The following is a 14,667-nucleotide window of genomic DNA, read 5'->3' on the forward strand; positions in this document are numbered from 1 at the left end:
TCTCATTATATCCCCATGTCAACTTCCCTACTGGAATTGTTGGCAAGTCCCAAAGCATGAATGAAACCCCGATTAAAGTTATGGAAGGAGCTATACAGCTGCCCACTTCAATACCCTGCCCTCCTCCGCCCAGCCTCACCTACAGTAATTTGTGAGAACATGAATACCCCGCCACGTACAAACCTTTCTCTATTTGTCGCAGCTGAATTTCTTCGTCAAATCCGCACTTCAGCTTCAAATCTTGCAACACTGAAAGACAATAAATGAAAATCAAATTTCAGAGAGAGAGGTAGGCTGACAATGACTGTGGTTATTGCTTGCATTGCTGATGATATTAGATACAAATCTGCACATTGCATGAAAGAAAATGAGTGTTTACCAATTTCAGTCCTGAATGTGAATCATTGGAAACTTGGCAGACTGCAGACTTGATAACTCACACAGGACAATTACACTGAGCAGGACACAAGGAGGAAAGGATTGGCAATACATCCAAAAAAGTAACCTTAATGCAAGCTTATTGTCCCAAACTTCCCTTCTTGCTTATGCAGAGCATGGAATGTAGAGGAAACAAAACACTCGCATTCATCATAGTCTCAGCATTTCCCGAAGCACTTCCCAGTAGATTACCTTCTCGAAGTGCAGGCAATGCTATTTTGAAGGAACCATGGCAATCACTGAATGGATCAATGAGCAGTCAACCTGGGTGCTGTTGATGGAGGAAGGCATGTTCCCTGGGAATTTTTTCTTTGAACGGAGTTCTGGGATCTTTTCCATTGTTCTGAGCAGGTGGACAGGACCTTCCTTAGCCATTCTATCTGCCATTGTAGTTCTTTCAGCGCTAGATGTTCCTGCCTTCCCCGTCACTGGTCAAGCCTTCATTCCTTGATCATACTCTCTGAAATTCTCTCCCTAAACCCTTCCTTCTTTGATAAATCTCATTTCAAATGCGACCTGAAAACTGACCATAGTCCCACTTCAAAGAGTCCAAAACCACTTGCAACTGAAATAGCAGGCACCCTACTGTGATATTGAACTAGCACTAATCCAATATTGGCAGTCCTAAGGCTTACATCAACAGATAGAGTGAAGTAGCAGGCAATATTTTTTAATACTCCAGACTATTTTCTTTTAAAAAGTTAAAGGACAGGAGTTTTAAATGCCTTGGCAGCTTAATAAGCCCCTTTGCAGTTCAGCTTGACACTTTACAGTTGTTTTTGACTTTTCCAATGATCTTCACAGTTCCAATGAGTTTATGCACTTTTTACTCATATTCATGACTACTTTTAGATTTCTAAAGGGCACCTTACTCCTCCCAAGGGCACCTACTTCTCCCAATGGTGTCCTGGGCCAATTTCCAAAAGAGTAATGTACCTCCTCAAAAGAGTACCCTGGCTATCCCAACCATCCCACAAAGTTCAGGCTTGAAATTGCAGAAGAGACTTGAATCCGAAAGTCTCTTCCCACAAAAATGGTAAGTGCCACGGAGGCGGCCGGGGTGGGGGGGGCGGGGGTGGCGGGGGGGGGGCGGCTGCAGGTGGTGCACTTCTGGATAGTCACCACTGTTAGTTCTTCCCTATCAATGTTACACACTGAAGAGAGTTAGAGAAAGTATGTCCACGACACATGACTACGACCCAGGAAATCATTACAGAACGCTTTTACTCACGGGAAGTTACTGGCTGTGTTTCCTCTTGTGGAACAGGAACAAGAGATGATAACAAAGGTGGATGTTCTGTATCTGCAAGGGAAAGAGTGAGATCTGAGGGGTCTGAGCAAGTCTGAGAAGCTAGCTACTCAAACACACACAGTACATCAGAGCAATTACAACATGAAGGACTATCCAACTTTACCAAACGCTGGCCCTCCTTCCAGGAAAGCTTCGTTCACAGGGAATGTTTTTTTTGGAATTCTACATACGTGCTGGTCAATTGACTTGGAATTACAGGATGAACAGTGACTTCTCCTTGAAGAGCTGTTCTACATGTTAGGTCCCATGGTATACCTCCTTTACAATGTCAATTGTCAGTTATTTTATTTGTCATTTCCTAAAGAGATGTAGCAATCACCTGGTTTTCAGTGCATTTGTACACAAGTGGGTGACAGGTATTGAGTTTAGCTGGTCAAGGCTGATTTAATTGAAGTGTGCTGAAATGATTCAACAGAGTAAATTCAGAAATTATTTTCTGTGGTAGGGGAGTCTAGAACAAAGAGGCACAATTTCAAAATTAAAGCTAGGTGTTAAAGCAGGAAGTCCTGTTTCTACACAAAGGGTAGTGGAAATCCCTCTCTTCCACTCAGGAACACCCTAGATATCTGCCATCCACCCCTCCCCCTGATGTCAGGTCAATCCAATCCCTCACTCCTCCCGAATTGCAGTACTCTCCCCCATTCAATTGGGGAAACAGCCTGCCCCAGCTGCATATCTTCGCTCTCTCCATCACTCGCACCCTAGTCCTGTCTCTCCTCTCCACCCCATCACATGCCCCCGCTCCTCTTTCCACGCCACACCACATGGGATACTCCCTCGTTCCCCTGGGACACACCTCCTTGGGGTCACTCCCTCTCTCTACCCAGACTGGCTATCCACTTTGGGACACTTTCTATTCCCCGCCCTGGGGCACATTCTCTTCCCTGCCCCAGGTTCCCTTTCTCTCCCTCACCATCTGCCTTGCGATACTCCCTCTTCCATAAAAACATAAGAAATAGGTGCAAGAGTAGGCTATTTGGCCCTCGAATCTGCTCCACCATTCAATACGATCATGGCTGATCTGACTGTGGCCTTAACTCCACTTTCCTGCCCGCCCCCCCATAACCCTTGGCTCCCTTGCATACCAAAAATCTATGTAACTCAGCCTTGAATATATTCAATGACCAGGCCTCCTTTGCTCTCCATGGAATAAATTTCCAAAGACTAACGACTCTCTGAGAGAAGAAATTCCTCCTCGTCTCTGTCTTAAATGGGAAACACCTTCTTTTGAAACTGCCTGCAAAAGTTTGTCCATTTAATCTATCTATATCCCTTTTCAAACTCAGCGTCCTCTTAACAGCTTGCTTTCCTACCTCTCTTTGTACCGTCAGCAAATTTGACCACAATACAATCGGTCCCTGCATTCAAGTCATTAATGCGGATTGTAAATAGTTGAGGCCTCAGCACTGATCCTTTGGCACTCTGGTAGTTAGTTTGCCAAGCTGAAAATGACCCATTTATCTCAACTCTCTGTTTCCTGTCAGTTAACCAATCATCTATCATGTTAATATATTACCTGCAACACCATGAGCTCTTATCTTGTGCAGTAACCTTTTATGTGGCATCTTATTGAATGCCTTTTGGAAAACCAATGACACTACAACTCTGGTTCCCCTTTATCCGCCTTACTTGTTACATCCTCAAAGAATACTAATAAATTTGCCAAACATGATTTCCCTTTCACAACACCATGTTTATTCTGCCTGATTGTACTATGATTTAAATATCCTGCTACTACTTCCTTAATAATGGATTTGAGCATTTTCCCAATGGCAAATATTAGGCTAATTGACCTATAGTTTGTTGCTCCCTCCTTTCTTGAATGGAGATGTTACATCTGCAGTTTTCCAATCCACTGGTACCTTTTCATAATCTAGGGAATTTTGGAAGATTACAACCAATGCATCCAGGACATTCCATCTCTCTCCCCTCCCTGGGATACTGTCTCTCTCTCCAAACAGTAGCCCTCTCAAGAGCACTTCCTTTCTCTCTCCCCCATCACTCCTCAATGGATACTTCCTCTCTTCTAACCACACCCCCCCCACACCATGCACCTCTTCAGGGTAATTTTTCCACCCCTCAAAGAGGATTCCTCTCTCTTCATTCCCATGTTAAAACTCAACACAAGCTTGTATCATGGACCGACTTTTATATTGATTGATTTCTTGAACCCATGACCTTGTAGCTCAGAGGTGGGAATGCTACCACTAAGACAAGGTCGAAAAGGTTAAACTGAATTTGAACTCTTCCAAATGCAGTCTGGAGAATATTGAATACAGTTTAACAACAATAACAGAAACTCAGTAACTTCTCAACTGTAATATCGTCCTGATTGGATGTCTGAGAGGTTATATGTTCAATAGAAATACAGCTGGAGAGAGAAACAAAATAGTATGCAAGTTATACCATTCTCTTCTGTTGGACGCCAATGTTGTTTGACATCACAGGAACGCACATCAGTGAAAGGTATGTAAACATTACACTGGGCATCATCTGAACTGTGAATCATATCAATACTTCACTGCAGGGCAAAGACTGGTGCAATGAGCATCACTGTGACCTGCAATTTAATGCCAACACTGCAGCATGGGACAAACACATTCTGTAAATAACTAACTCTGCTGTTGTCAGTGGTTTTGTGTAGAACTAGCTCTCCTACCTTGCTGTAGCTGGATAGGAAATGCTGGTTTCCTCTCATTAAGAGCTGCTGCAAGTAGAGAGAGGTAAAATTATTCACAAACTTTTAAGATTGGTCCAAAACCACACTGAATCAACATGATGATGTGCTTAATGACATCATCCACTGTTGGGATAGGCTGACTGTTCAATAACATCACCCACCTCAGGGTTCAGAGGGTTCAGAGACAACAATCACTTCAGGGATAGGTCGAATGATCAAAGACAATAACTACCTGAGGGACAGGCTGAATGTTCAGAGATATCACCCACATTAGGGATAGGCCAAATGCTCAGTGACAACTTACAAGTATATAATGATGCAATAAAGCATCCAAATGTGCTTTACAAGAGTAATATAAAGTAAATCTGACACCAAGCTACGTAAGTATATATCAGGGCAAGTGACCAAAAGCTTGGTTAAAGAGGTAGGTTTTAAGGAGCATCTTAAAGGAAGAAAGCGAGGTGGAGAGATTTAGCAAGGGAATTCCAGAGCTTAAGGTTTTGGCAGCTGAAGGCAAGGTTGCCAACAGTGGAGTAATTAAAAAGGGAATACTCAAGAAGCCAAAATTAGAGGAGCACAGATATCTCAGGGGGCTGTAATGTCGGAGGAGATTACAGAGATAGGGAGGGGTGAGTCCGTGGAGGGATTTGAAACGAAGATGAGAATTTTAAAATCGTGATGTTGCTTAGCCAATGTAGGTCAGTGAGCACAGGCAGATGGTGCAAGTAAGCACATAAGGTCATCCAAAACTCTGCTGTCTAAGTTCGCAGAGGGTAGAATGTGGGAGGCCACTCAGGAATGCATTAGAGTCATCAGGTCTTGAGGTCACAAAGGCATGGATGAGGGTTTCAGCAGCAAATGAGCTGAGGTGTGCAAAAGGGGCAAATGTTGTAAAGGTCTATAGGGGGTCTTAGTGATGGCATATGTGGTTGGAAATTCATCGGAGTCAAATATAACACTGAGACTGCAGACAAGCTGGTTCAGCCTCAGACAGTTGCCAGGGAAATGAATAATGTCAGTAGCTAGGGAATAGTGTTTATGATGGTCCAAAGACAATGGGCAGAAATTTGCCTTTGGTGGGTGTGTGGGCCCCACCGGCGGGTGGACAGCCAACCACCACCACCGAAACGTGGCCCGCTGCAATTTTCAGTGGGCGGCCTACCCGACGGGAAGCGCTATGCGCTTCTTGGCCAGGGGGTGGAGGGATTCCCCATCTGTCAAAGTGTGCTCTTTCACGCGTGCGCACAAAAGAGCGCACTGCTCCCTGAGGCAAAGTCCTGTCTCAGGGAGTTTACTGACAGGTAAGAAAAGTCAAAAAATAGAGAAATATTAAAATTATTAACATGTCCCCCTCATGTGATAATCTCACATGAGATGGGACATGTTAATACGAAACACATAAAGTTTATTAAATTTTTTAAAAACTGACATGAAACTTCATCCCGCCAGTGGATGAAGTTTCATGAATAATCTGGAGCCTGCTGGAGCTCCTGGCCTGCCCGCTAGCCTTAAGCTTGGACGGGCAGGGTCTTTAACAAGGTTAATTAGCCTGTCAATGGCCTTAACTGGCCATTGACAGGTCGGCGGCCTTCCTGAAGATTTAAATGGATCAGGATAATGTCGGGGGTTCCTCCCGACATCATCCTGCATCATTTTCCCCTCGGCGAGCGGGCCCGCCCCCAAATCGGCGAGGGGAAAATCCTGGCCAATGGCTTCAGTCTTCCCAATCTTGAATTGGAGGAAATTTCTGCTCATCCAGTACTGGATTGTTGGATAAGTAGTCTGACAGTTTAAAGTCAGTGGAGGGATTAGGAGAGTTGATCGTGAGATAGAGCTCAATGTTGGCAATGTACATGTGAAAATCAATGCTGTGTTTCCAAATGATGTAGCTGAAGTAAGTAGAGGAGGAATAGGCGGGGGTCAAGGATAGATACTTGGGACCTACCAGAGATAATGGGTTGGAGTGAGAAGAGAAGCCATTGATGGCAATTCTTTGGCTGCAACTAGATAAATAAAAATGGAAGCAAGTGATGCATTCCCACATGACAGTGATAGAGTAGAAGAGGAAATAAACAGGCTGGTGGAAAGGGCAGACATATGGCAGATGAAATTTAACACAGAGAAGTGTGAAGTGATACACTTAGGTAGGAAGAACAATAACAGGCAATATAAAATAAGGTTACAATTCTAAATGGGGTGCAAGACAGAGGGATCTGGGAGTATATGTGCACCAATCATTAAAGATGTCAGGGCAGTTTGAGGAAGCAACTAAAAGGCATGGGATCCTGGGCTTTATAAATAGAGGCATAGGGTACAAAAGCAAGGAAGCTATGCTGAACCTTTATAAAACAACTGGTTCAACCTCAACTGGAGTATTGTGTTCAACTCTGGGTACTGCACTTCGGGAAGGATGTGAAGGTTTTAGAGAGGGCACAGAAAAATTTACAAGAATGATACTAGGAATGAGGGACTTCAGTTATATGGTTAGATGGGAGAATCTGAGGTTGTTCTATTTGAAGAAGAGGAATTTGAGAGGAGATTTGATAGAATTGTCCAAAATCATGAGGGATCAAGACAGAATAGATAGAAACTGTCTTAAGAAGGATGTGAAGAAGAATGGTTCCAGGAATGAGGGACTTCAGTAACATGGATGGATTGGAGAATCTGAGGCATTCTATTTAGAGAAGGTTAAGAGGAGACCTTATAGTAGTGTTCAAAATCATGAGGGGTTTAGGCAGAGTAGATAGAGAGGAACTGTTCCCATTGGCAGAAGGGGCTACGATCAGAGGGCACAAGTTTTAAGCTGATCGACAAAAGAACCAAAAGCAACATGAGGAAAAACATGGGTGGTTATGATCTGGAATGCATTGCCTGAGAGCATTGTGGAGGCAGGGCTTTCAAAAAGGAATTTATTAAGTACGTGAAGGAGCAAAGCTTTACAGGACTTTGGGGGTTGGGGAGCAGAGAGCTGACATGAATTTGACAGGTCAATTTGTGTCCTTTTGTGATTTTATGCTGGTTGTTATGGAACAGCAGATGGTAAATGCTGAGCTGTTCAAATCCCAGAGGGAAACTTAAAACAACTGCCACAACTATTTTACAATTTGTATTTATTTCGAGAGTGTGCCTTGAATTCATTAGTAATAAGACCACTGAGTCTTATAGGTTTCTTACAAAACTAAATAAAACCTTTATTAAATAAAATAAATGATTTTAAGCACATACATAGGTTTGCCAAATGACTACTATAATAACTTCTAAATCCCCTAGTTGATCTGACTCCCAGTTACACCTCCGTTAAGGCGACAGTAAAACAGATAGATTTAAACAGTCCCAGGCAAAGCACACACCCTGGAACAGTTGAATTCAAAGTGAGTTTTTCTCAGCTTCGGTTCCTTGTAGACAGCAGCTTGAGGTTTAGATGCTGGAGGCTTTTCATACTTGTGTTAGATCTTAAAATTCCTGTCCTTACACACAGCCTTCTCTCCTTTATACATATTTTCCCCTTTGACTGCAAATTCCCATTGTTTGCTTTGTCTTTGGACTTTACCTCTAAAAATAAAAATCTATCATAGTGCTAATTTTACCAGTAATCTTTGGGAAAAATAAACACACTTTTTCTTAACCTCTTCTGGCTAGGTGTAACATTTCACCCCCTCTTTTGAATTCAAGCTACTCTAGTTTATTTAAAAATGTAAATGTTCCCTTTACACCTCATTTTCTAAAACTTCATCCATGTTTACCTATTTAGCATTTCAAACCTAGCTTCTCTTCTTACAGCAAAGCCTTCAGGCCAACTGTCTTTAATTCAATTAAGTGACACAAACACACACTATTACTTTACAGTAAATTCCAATAACATTATGCTCAGGGATAGGCTGATTATTCAGTGACAGCACCCTCCTCAGGCACCATGTGACTGTTGACAGTGACATTGCCCTAGCCATTTCCTAGGTTAATGACTCTGTTGATAATGCCCAAAAGTTCAAGAGCTGGCAGCTAACCTTTTAATGGAAAAAGCATTTTTTTTGGTTCAGTAGTTTGTAAGAACTCAAAAATACTTCATGGTGCGCATTCAAAATCTATAACAACTGAATCTTCATTGTGATCTGTTTCATGCAGCATCTTAATTTGATGTTGATACTCTTCCATCTGTGACTCCAGACTAATTTGCATTTAGCCAAACAATGAAACATGCCCTCACCATCAATGTCTTCTGCCAGGATTGTGTCCTCTTCATGTAGGGCCTCATAGAGTTTCTGACAGGAACGCTCTCCTTTCTGCAGGCAGATATTAATCAATCGCTGCGCTTGACAGTAAAGTGTAGTCTCCCCTTGCACGATGTCTAGCTCATACTGTGAAATCATTTCATTGGAGAATAACCTCATGGCGATGGGAATAACCAGGTGCCCAAGCCGCTGACACACAACATTTGCTTGTTTTTGTAGTTTCTGCTCTACAGGAATACAAATTTATCAGGTTACAGTCTTATTCACACTAGTGTTATTCTGTCCACAAGTGGTTCTCTACAAAGCAAATGGAAAAACATGAACATATCCTTTAAACAAGTTATCATCACATCATCACTGCTAGGGCCCCCTCAAGGGAAGTGTACCATTGATATAATCCTCCCACACATGGGCTGTTCTGCACGAGATACATATCATTGATTAGTTCCATTCATTGGACATCCTATGGTGCCCAGCGGTGGCGGAACACCGCGATCAAATCATGTTCCTCACCAGAATGCACACAAGACCACAGAAGAGAGGAAGGGTGACTCTTCCTGCAGGTCTTCACTCATTCTAGAACATGTGATACCTTGTTACCTCAAGACTCAACTATTCCAACACTATCCCAGCCAGCCTTCCATCTTGAACCCTCCGTAAAGTTGAACTCACCCGTGGCTCACTAGATAGCAATCTCGCCTCTGAATCAGAAAGTCGTGGGTTCAGGTCCCACTCCAGAGACTTGAGCACAAAATCCAAGCTAACATTTCAGTGCAGTACTGAGGGAGTGCTGCACTGTTGGAGGAGCCATCTTTCGGATGAAATGTTAGAAGTGGGGTCCTGTCTACCCTCTCAGGTGGATGTATAAGATCTCATGGCACTGTTTCAAAGAAGAGCAGAGGAGTTATCCCAGTGTCCTGTCCAACATTCGTTCCTCAACAGCACTAAAGAAAAATGGTCATTACTGTTCGTGGGAGCTTATTGTGCACAAATGGCTGCTGTGTTTCCTACACCAAAACAGTGATTACACTTTTAAAAGAATTGCACTGGCAAAGCACTTTGTGATGTGTTAAGTCCCAAAGAGGTAAATAAATGCACCGCTTCCTTCTCATCCACAACTTCGCTGCCCGTATCCTAGCTCACACAAAGTCCCATTCGCATCACCCTTGTAATTGCTGACCTACATGGGCATCTGGTCCAGCAATGTCTTGATTTTGAAATTCTCCTCCTTTTTCTCATATCCCTCCATGGCTTCACCCCTCCCTTTTCTCTGTAACCTTTGCCAGTCCTCTGCCCTCAAAGATTCTCCAATTTTGATCACTAGTGCTCCCAGGTTTCTTTGCTCCAACATTGGCAGTTGTGCCTTCAGCTGCCTGGGCATTAAGCTTTCGAATTCCCTCCCTAAATCTCTCTGCCTCTCTCTCTCTCCTCCTTTAAGATGCTCCTTAAAACTTAACATTTTAACCAAACTTTTGATCACCTGTGCTAATATCTCCTTCTGTGAAAGTGTCAAATTTTGTTTGAGAACACTCCTGTGATGCCCCTTGGTGCATGTTAAAATATCATAGAATCTTATAGTGCAGGCGATCATTCAGCCTGTCATGGGTGTGACAGCTCTTTCAAAGTGCTGTCCAACTTAGTCCTACTCCCGAGCTTTCTTGCCATAGTTCTGCAAACTGTTCTTCTTCATGTCCATATCCAATTATCTTTTGAAACTTCTCATGGAATCTGATTCAACCCAATGTTCGCTTTAAGCTGTGCGACCCAATAGTTCCCACACGGACTGCGCAGAAAGTCAGCCCCTTTACTGCACTTGCACAACCGTGCGAAAGACTACACATTTAAATAAATTAAACAACTCACTGCAGGACGAAGCTCCAGAAAATCCCCATCCTCAATGATGGGGGAGCCCAGCATATCAGTGCAAAGGATATGGCTGAAGCACACCAAAAAAGTCTGTTGATTTCACCATTATCACATAGTCCATTCCAGATTTTATCACCCTTCTACATGAAAAAAATCTCTCCTCATAGCTCTTTTACCAATTATTTTTAATTTGGGACCTCTGGTTTTTGATCTAAAGGCAAGTTTTTTTTCCCTTCTGCTTTGTCAAAACCCCTCATAACTTTGAACACCTCTATTAAATTTCCCTTTAGCCTTCTCTGCTTTAAGGAGAACAATCCCAGCTTCTCTAGTGTCTCCCTATAAACAAAGTCCCTCACTCTTGGTATAATCCAGGTAAACCTCTCTACAGCCTTTCTCCAAAAGTATGGTGCCGGAATTATGCACAATACTCCAGTTAAGGCCTAATCCATGATTCAGAAAGGTCTAACATGACTTTCTGGTTTTGTAATCAATGATTTGTAAATGCGGCAAGTCTCCGATAAGCTTTCACAACTGCCCTATCAATGTGCCCTTTAAGGATTTGTAAATTTGCATTAAAGGCACAATATAAATGCAAATTATAGATGGGCTAGAGGGAGAAACAAGTTCAAAGTGTAAAATAAATAAAATTCCAGTGAAAATCAGTAATACTGGCACCAGTGATACTGGAATTTCACTTTAAGGTATACAAGACCAGTTCAGACAACTTTCATTGGTACCCTTCATTTCCAAAGTTTTACTGGTTTTCCTTCTTCAAACTCTATTAGTGATATCACAGAAATGCCTAATCTCTTTTGTTGTCTCCGTTTATGAAATATTAGGACAGATAACCGAAAGCTTAGTCAAGGAGGTGAGTTTTAAGAAGCATCTTAAAGGAGGTGGAGATAGATGGAGAAGTTTAGAGAGGGTATTCCATCCAGAGCTTAGGGTCTTGGCATCTGAAAGTATGGCAGTCAATGGTGGACTGATTAAAACTGGTGCGCAAGATATCAGAGATTGGAGGAGTGCAGAAATTGTGGAAGGTTGTAGGGCTGGAGGAGGTTACAGAGGTAAGGGAGGGACATGTGGAATGTGATCCTGTGTTTTCGGCTGATACTGTCAAGGGACAGCATGTTAAAATGTCCAACAAGTGATTGCGGGGATGGTGCCAACTAGCACTAGCACAGAGAGAAAGACAGCCAGCCGCATATAGGATAGTTAAGTTCACAGCTCAAGCCCTCAATACCCCAGCTTCATCTTTACTCACGTTAAGTAATCCCTGCAGTTTGAGCGACATGATAAAGACGACATACCTGTCGGTCCACGTTTGATATCTGTAAAGATAGAAAACAAATTCTCAAGTCAGCTAGTAATAAAAGCTCAGTGCAATTTACTCCAGTCCCAAACAAGATCACAGAATCAAATTTACCAGAGGAGTTACCTGCGTTTGACAGTGTGGGAGGAAGCACAACAAGATTAGATAAAGGAACTAAGAGTGACAACAGGAAGCATATGCAGATGCAAGTTAGACAAGAAAGATATAAAACAAAACCCAGAGTCAACTGCAGCATGTGGGAAACTGTGAAATGCATTGCAGTCCCAGCCAACCATATATGCAGTAAATGTTAGTTACTTGAACAACCTTGGCTCAGAGTTGCTGAGCTGGAGCCTGAATTGCAGACGTTGCTGGGGATCAGGGAGGGGGAGAGTTACCAGGATATTTGTTCCTGGAGCCAGTCACATCCCTTAGGTTTGGCAGCAGTTTAGAGCTGGTCAATGGGCAGGGACAGGAGGGTGCAACTGCAAGTCAGGCAAGTATAGGGTTCCAGGGTGTTGTGATGGAGGAACCTCAGCCCTCAGACCAACTTGTAGAAGGCACTTGCTACCTATGTGGATGAGAACAAGGACTACAGGGTGGATAAGCACACTGACCACAGCATGGTGCAAGATGCCTCTCAAGTGGGGGGAGTGAAGAGGAATGTGGTAGTGTCAGAGACAATATAGTCAAGGAGAGAGATACTGTTCCCTGCAGCCGCAACAAGGAGCTCCAAAGGTTGTGTTGCCTGCCTGCTGCCAGGGTTAAGAACATCTCTTGAGGCTGGAACAAACTTGAAGTGGGAGGGGGAGGATCCAGTTGTTGTGGTGCATGTAGCAACCAACAACATAGGTAGAACTAGGAATGATGAGAGAGTTTGGATCCAAGTTAAAACACAGAACCTCAAAGGTAATATTCTCTGAATTGTTACCTGAGCCACAGGCCAGCCAACATAGGGTCAAGCAATGAGAGATTTAAACACTGTGGCTCAAAGAATGGTGTAGGAAGAAGGGGTTTGATTCATTAGTCACTGGCGCCAGTACTTGAGAAAGAGGGATCTATTTTGTTGAGATGGACTCGACTTAAACTGGGCTGGGATCAATGTTCTGGTGAATAACTAGGACCGTATACAAGGCTTTAGACTAAGAGCAGAGCAGCAGTCAAGTGTAGGGAGATGTAAAATCCAAAAAGTTGAGATAATAAAGCAGTATAACAATTTGGGTAAAAGCAATCAGAGTGGGATAGGAAGGGACTGAGAGTTTAATGGTAATACACTGTAACAAGAGTGTGAGATGAGGTCTGAGTGCAACAAGGTACGAGCGCTAACTTGGGAATTCGGTGCAGAGATGAAAGGAGGTGTTGCTTTACATAGCTGTTTTTCCAGCCTGCAGAAGCTGCTGAGTGTTCAAGGCTTTAATTAGGTGAGCAGGTAGGTGATTGGTGAATTTTTAAGACTTTATCCCGATAGATCAGTACTGGGGAGATATTAGTACTGCATTCAATTTATAGTTTAACTAGTTAAGCTAATTGGTATAACTACAGACAACAGCTGAGTGAAACCTAATTACTTAAATTAACCACAATAAAAATGGTAAGGCAGGTTTAGTGTTGCAGTTGTAGCACGTGGGATTTGGTGGTCACCGGTGTGATTCACAGCAACCACATCTGCACTAACTGTCTCTTTTTTTATTCATTCAAGGGATGTGGGCATTACTGGCTAAGCCAGCATTTATTGCCCATCCCTAATTGCCCATGAGAAGGTGGTGGTGAGCTGCCTTCTTGAACTGTTGCAAGTCTATGTGGTGTAGGCATACCCACAGTGCTGTAAGGGAGCGAGTTCCAGGATTTTGACCAGCGACCGTGAAGGAACGGCAATATATCTGCAAGTCAGGATGGTGAGCCAGAGGGCTGGTCTGTCGAGCGCCTTCCTGTCTCTTGATCAGGAGAAGGCGATCGACAGGGTGGATCACGAATACTTACTCGGAACTCTGCAAGCGTTCGGGTTCGGGACGCATTTTGTCGCCCGGATCCGACTTCTGTACACCGCCGCGGAGTGTCTAGTGAAGGTTAACAGGTCCCTGATGGCGCCCCTTCACTTTGGGAGATGGGTACGTCAGGGCTGCCCCCTGTCTGGCCAGTTGTATTCTATTTGCGTGGAGCCTTTCCTGCGCCTCTTGCGGAGGTGGTTGTCGGGATTGGTTCTGCACAGGCCAGGCATCGGGGTGGTCCTTTCGGCTTACGCTGATGATGTGCTCCTTATGTTTAGTGACCCGGCTGACCTGTGGAGGATGCGCGAGTGCCAGGAGGTCTACTCTGCCGCTTCTTCTGCCAGGATCAACTGGGGTAAATGTTCTGGACTCCTGGTCGGTCAGTGGCAGATGGATCCCCTACCCGAGGAGCTCAGGCCTTTCACCTGGAGCAGGACCAGCCTCCTCTACCTGGGGGTCCATCTTTGCCCTGCTGAGGGATCCTGGCCGGCAAACTGGCAGGAACTGGAGATGAAAGTCACCGCTCGCCTGCGGCGCTGGTCAGGACTGCTCCGAGTGCTATCTTACCGGGGTTGAGTTCTGGTCATAGACCAGCTGATCGCCGCCATGTTGTGGTATCGGCTGGTCACTTTGACCCCTCCCCCGGACTTTGTCACAAGAATCCAGAAATTGTTAGTTGACTTCTTCTGGGACAAAAGATTGCACTGGGTCGCTGCTGAGGTTCTGAGTCTCCCGCTTAGGGAGGGTGGTCAGGCGCTAGTGTGCCTATGCATACAGGTGGCGACTTTCCGCCTTCAGACCCTGCAGCGATACCTCTACGTCGAGCCTCCTCCTAGATGGTG

General features: G+C 44.0%; 1 protein-coding gene across 3 annotated transcripts in view; it reads right to left on the minus strand.

Moving 5' to 3' along the window:
* Positions 1-14,667, minus strand: part of LOC121290358 — a 51,892-nt gene that overhangs the window by 19,515 nt on the left and 17,710 nt on the right. The window contains exons 4-8 of one of the 3 annotated variants that reach the window (XM_041210725.1): positions 11,836-11,856; positions 8,635-8,886; positions 4,410-4,457; positions 1,670-1,741; positions 184-249 (exon numbers count right to left, since the gene is read on the minus strand). In XM_041210725.1, the coding sequence (XP_041066659.1) occupies positions 184-249; positions 1,670-1,741; positions 4,410-4,457; positions 8,635-8,886; positions 11,836-11,856 (459 nt within the window). The remainder of the gene's footprint in view (positions 1-183; positions 250-1,669; positions 1,742-4,409; positions 4,458-8,634; positions 8,887-11,835; positions 11,857-14,667) is intronic. The other 2 variants (XM_041210727.1, XM_041210728.1) reach the window with 2 other exon arrangements.

This window comes from Carcharodon carcharias, chromosome 18 (assembly GCF_017639515.1).
Source record: "Carcharodon carcharias isolate sCarCar2 chromosome 18, sCarCar2.pri, whole genome shotgun sequence".
Lineage (NCBI taxonomy): Eukaryota > Metazoa > Chordata > Chondrichthyes > Lamniformes > Lamnidae > Carcharodon > Carcharodon carcharias.